At 39.5% G+C, this 4,707-nt stretch overlaps 1 protein-coding gene across 1 annotated transcript in view; it reads left to right on the top strand.

The window, feature by feature from the left end:
* Positions 1-246: 246 nt before the first annotated feature.
* The window catches only part of gab2 (GRB2-associated binding protein 2), a 242,690-nt gene continuing 238,229 nt past the window's right edge, over positions 247-4,707 (top strand). The window contains 1 exon segment of the mRNA XM_031791464.1: positions 247-1,001. Coding sequence (XP_031647324.1) covers positions 927-1,001 — 75 coding nt within the window. The 5' untranslated portion in view covers positions 247-926.

Below are 4,707 nucleotides of genomic sequence, written 5' to 3'. Positions count from 1 at the left end.
GAGTTGTCAACTAAAGTGAATTAACGTGAAATCAACAAAAACATGTCACAGGATTTAGGTTAAAAGTTGAGTGAGAAAAATATGACATTCCCACATGTTGATGTAAAATATGTTTTTCAATCCAATCAGTTGTCCACGTTGATTCAACATCGTCACGTAGAATTTTGGGGGGATGGAAATGACGTGAAACGCTGTTGATTCAACCAGTGGGTGTGTCGTGTATACTACACTATGTAGCGTCTGACTGCTTCAGCGCATAATGGACTCCGGGCAAGAACAGCAGCGCTGGGTTGATCAGAGAGAGGAGCTGTGTCTGCGTCAAGCCAAGGCGCAAGCGTCAAGCCAAGGCGCAGCTCCTGTCTGTTCATCCCAGCGCGGCTCTACTTGCCCGGAGCCCATCCCTGTAGTTCAGTGGGCGTGGTGTGAATTGGAAAACAAAGTGCAGAGACACCCTTCACTACTTCCTACATCACCGGGATCCGTTGAGTTCACCCGCCGCTCGCCGGGATCGATGCTAGTTAACCGCCCAGCACAGCCGCATAATAACTCCCGTTAAGAGAGGGACGAGAGATCGGTGGATGCGCTCCGGGTTCCGTGAACCGGCTAGAGGTGCGATTCAGTTATGTGCGTTATGGTGACAGAGCGTGACACCAAGGACGAATAGCAGTCAGGCAGCATCTCGTCCTCTCTCTCTCTCTCTCTCTCTCTCTCTCTCTCTCTCTCTCTCTCCCAGCCAGGCTTGCGCTATAGACCAACGAGATAAATGGGCAGCAGACTGCACCAAACAGTGTCCGGCACCGATAGCACCATTCCACATTGACTCAAATAACTGGACGGGACCCGTTATGTACTAAAGAAAGTATATTACACCAGTAGCGGTTTAGAGACCGGAACAGGATTTTTGAAGAAGCGGTTGTTTGTTCAGCATGAGCGGTGGAGGAGAAATCATCTTCCAAGGCTGGCTGAGAAAGTCCCCACCAGAGAAGAAACTGAGGCGATATGTAAGTAATATAGAATTAAATTATCCTACTTTTTGCGCACTTTCCCCTCTCAACAGCCTGTATTGACCTCAACAATATGGTACGACTGACAGTTGTTTTCTGACCGTTGTCTGTGTCTGTCCGCCCACTTTAGCTGGCATGTATAAAGTGAGAGGACGAGAGAGAGACTGTTTTCTGGGTTGTTTTGTATTTCTAACAGGTGCATACAACTACGCCGGAGAGTTACATGTTGCCTCCAATTTCCTCCTCTGTGTTTGAGACTCCTCTGATACTGCTTCCTCTGTTTTTCGAAGTCATATGACAGCAGGTTGTCTAGCCAGTAAGGCACTTTTCCCTAATTCAGGGATGGGCAACTTTGGTGGGGATGGGGACCACGTAAAGACTGAACTCATCAGGAGGGGCTGCAGTGGCTCGTGGGTCACACCTTTTTACCAAAACATTTTTTTCCCGCCCTCCTTTGTACAGTGAAGACAAAATATTTAAAGTTTTAAAATGTATTTTCCTGCCATTCTACACATTTTGCCATCGGGTTAAGGCAAGCTTCTGCAATATGATTACTGATGATCAAGCGGCCCTCACCGGTACTACAAGTTTGAATAGCTGGCCCCTAGACTAATTTACCAATCAAAAACATTTAGCTGCCATGAGCTAATTTAAGTGACTACTGATACACAATAAAAATGTTGAAATTCTACCTCGTGTATTCTTTTACTATAACTGTCAACAGTGAGTTGAGACCCCAACTGAGCCCCCCCCCCTCCCCCATAAAAAAAAGAGTCCCTTCCCTAATTGCTTCTGTAAATCGCTCTGGATAAGAGCATCTGCTAAATGACGTACATGTTAATGTGTTCCCTAAACCAACTGTATTCATTAATGTATGTGCCTTTCTTACGGAGACTATATTTAACTGATAGTTAAAGGCCTGCAGAGGAAGCTGTGCTCACAATGGGGCTCTATAGTACCATCGAGAAGCCGTCTGGCTGTCCGTCTGTCTGGCTGTCCGTCCGTCTGGCTGTCCCTCTAATGCTGTTAAGGACAGATGTCCCCATAATTGCCTGTAAACTGCTCAGTAGCAGAAGGAAGAAATATTAGCCTGTTTTCTAGGCAGTCATTTGAAAACAAGAATTTGTTCTTAAATGACTTGCCTAGTTAAATGAAGGTAAAAATGTTTTTTAAATCCACTGAAAATAATTGAACTGCTGTCTGTGTTGATATGAATGAATATTACTGTAGTCATCAACATGTAGTCTCTATGAACTGGACATACATTGTGTGTCCAAAATCCCTCCCTATTTAGTGCACTACTTTTGGCCAGGACCAATAGACCTCTAATCGTGTCATTTGGGAAAGTGTGTCTGTCTCTGAACACTACATGTTTTACATCGTCATATTCATCGTCTCCAGCAGCTCCCCAACATCAATGTACTGTATGTTAAAATGGCACGTTTCCATGTTTGTAGAATATATATATCAATGTACTGTTTGTAGTAGAATATATATATATATATATCAATGTACTGTTTGTAATAGAATATATATATATATATATCAATGTACTGTTTTTAATAGTATATATATACTGTATATTCTACTACAAATATAGAAACATGCCATTTTAACACACAGTACATGGATATATATATATACTATTAAAAACAGTACATTGATATATATATATATATTCTACTACAAACAGTACATTGATATATATATTCTACAAACATGGAAACGTGCCATTTTAACACACAGTACATTGATGTTGGGGAGCTGCTGGAGACGATGAATATGACGTTGTAAATATTGGATGACGTTGTACACGTAGTGTTCAGAGACAGACATACAAATATATATTTTTATTTATTTATTTATTTAATTTATTATATATATATATATATATATATATATATATTTATTACATGTTATTTATTTAATTTATTATTATAAATAAATATTTTTTTAATTCAAAATACAGACCAACCATTTCCATTGTTACATCATACAGAACAGAACACGGGTATTAATGAGAACATACTGGAACAAACAAAACAATATAAACTTTGTGATCATTACCAAAGCTAAGATGAGTTTTCATTAGTGTCGTTAGACCACCGGGAACGACTTTGATCACAGAAATAAACTCTCTGAAAGGTATTGGAAACTCTTCCAATGTTAGAAATGGTTCATATGTGAGAACATTACCCTTGTTGTCGAAAACATCAAGAACAAAGTCAATATTCCTCTCATGCCAGCTGGGGTAGAACAATGACTTATTCCTTACAGTTATGTCTGACTTATTCCTTACAGTTATGTCTGACTTATTCCTTACAGTTATGTCTGACTTATTCCTTACAGTTATGTCTGACTTATTCCTTACAGTTATGTCTGACTTATTCCTTACAGTTATGTCTGACTTATTCCTTACAGTTATGTCTGACTTATTCCTTACAGTTATGTCTGACTTATTCCTTACAGTTATGTCTGACTTATTCCTTACAGTTATGTCTGACTTATTCCTTACAGTTATGTCTGACTTATTCCTTACAGTTATGTCTGACTTATTCCTTACAGTTATGTCTGACTTATTCCTTACAGTTATGTCTGACTTATTCCTTACAGTTATGTCTGACTTATTCCTTACAGTTATGTCTGACTTATTCCTTACAGTTATGTCTGACTTATTCCTTACAGTTATGTCTGACTTATTCCTTACAGTTATGTCTGACTTATTCCTTACAGTTATGTCTGACTTATTCCTTACAGTTATGTCTGACTTATTCCTTACAGTTATGTCTGACTTATTCCTTACAGTTATGTCTGACTTATTCCTTACAGTTGTCTGACTTATTCCTTACAGTTATGTCTGACTTATTCCACAAGAGATGTTTGTAGTAGAAGATCGAGGAAGAGAAGTATTTTCCAATGACCTCATCAACCAGTTAGTATGTAATAACTGATAATATGTTAAATAATCACATGGTGCAAACCGATTTAATGTAATTGGAAACACTTTTTTACTACAGAACATAGAAGTTTTTCAAATATGTTGACATTGGGGTGGGGCTGACCTGTAAATTCATATGAAATGTTACGTCCTGCAAATTCGTAGGAAATGTTACAAGATCATGTTGAGTCTCTTGAACTGAATCAGATTGGATTTATGACAGCAGTGACGATCATGAGACAATCTGTGGCAAATACAGCTGGCTAGTGTTTATCAATGGTGTTGCATTACAAACCCATCTCTATATGTCTCTCCTCTCTCATGTTTCGCTCTCATTTCTCTCTCTCTCTCTCTCATTTCTCTCCCTCTCTCTCTCTCATTTCTCTCCCTCTCTCTATCTCATTTCTCTCCCTCTCTCTCTCTCATTTCTCTCCCTCTCTCTATCTCATTTCTCTCCCTCTCTCTATCTCATTTCTCTCCCTCTCTCTATCTCATTTCTCTCCCTCTATCTCATTTCTCTCTCTCTCTCTATCTCATTTCTCTCCCTCTCTCTATCTCATTTCTCTCCCTCTCTCTATCTCATTTCTCTCTCTCTCTCTATCTCTCATTTCTCTCATTTCTCTCTCTCTCCCTATCTCTCATTTCTCTCCCTATCTCTCATTTCTCTTCCTCTATCTCATTTCTCTCCCTCTCCCTCTCTCTATCCCATTTCCTTGCTCTCTATCCTCATTTCGTTCCTCTCTCATCTCCCTCTCTCTCTCTCTC

Source organism: Oncorhynchus kisutch, linkage group LG15 (assembly GCF_002021735.2).
Source record: "Oncorhynchus kisutch isolate 150728-3 linkage group LG15, Okis_V2, whole genome shotgun sequence".
NCBI classification, from domain to species: domain Eukaryota; kingdom Metazoa; phylum Chordata; class Actinopteri; order Salmoniformes; family Salmonidae; genus Oncorhynchus; species Oncorhynchus kisutch.
Note: the sequence above shows the minus strand (reverse complement) of the source record. Positions and strands in the feature narration are given on the sequence as shown.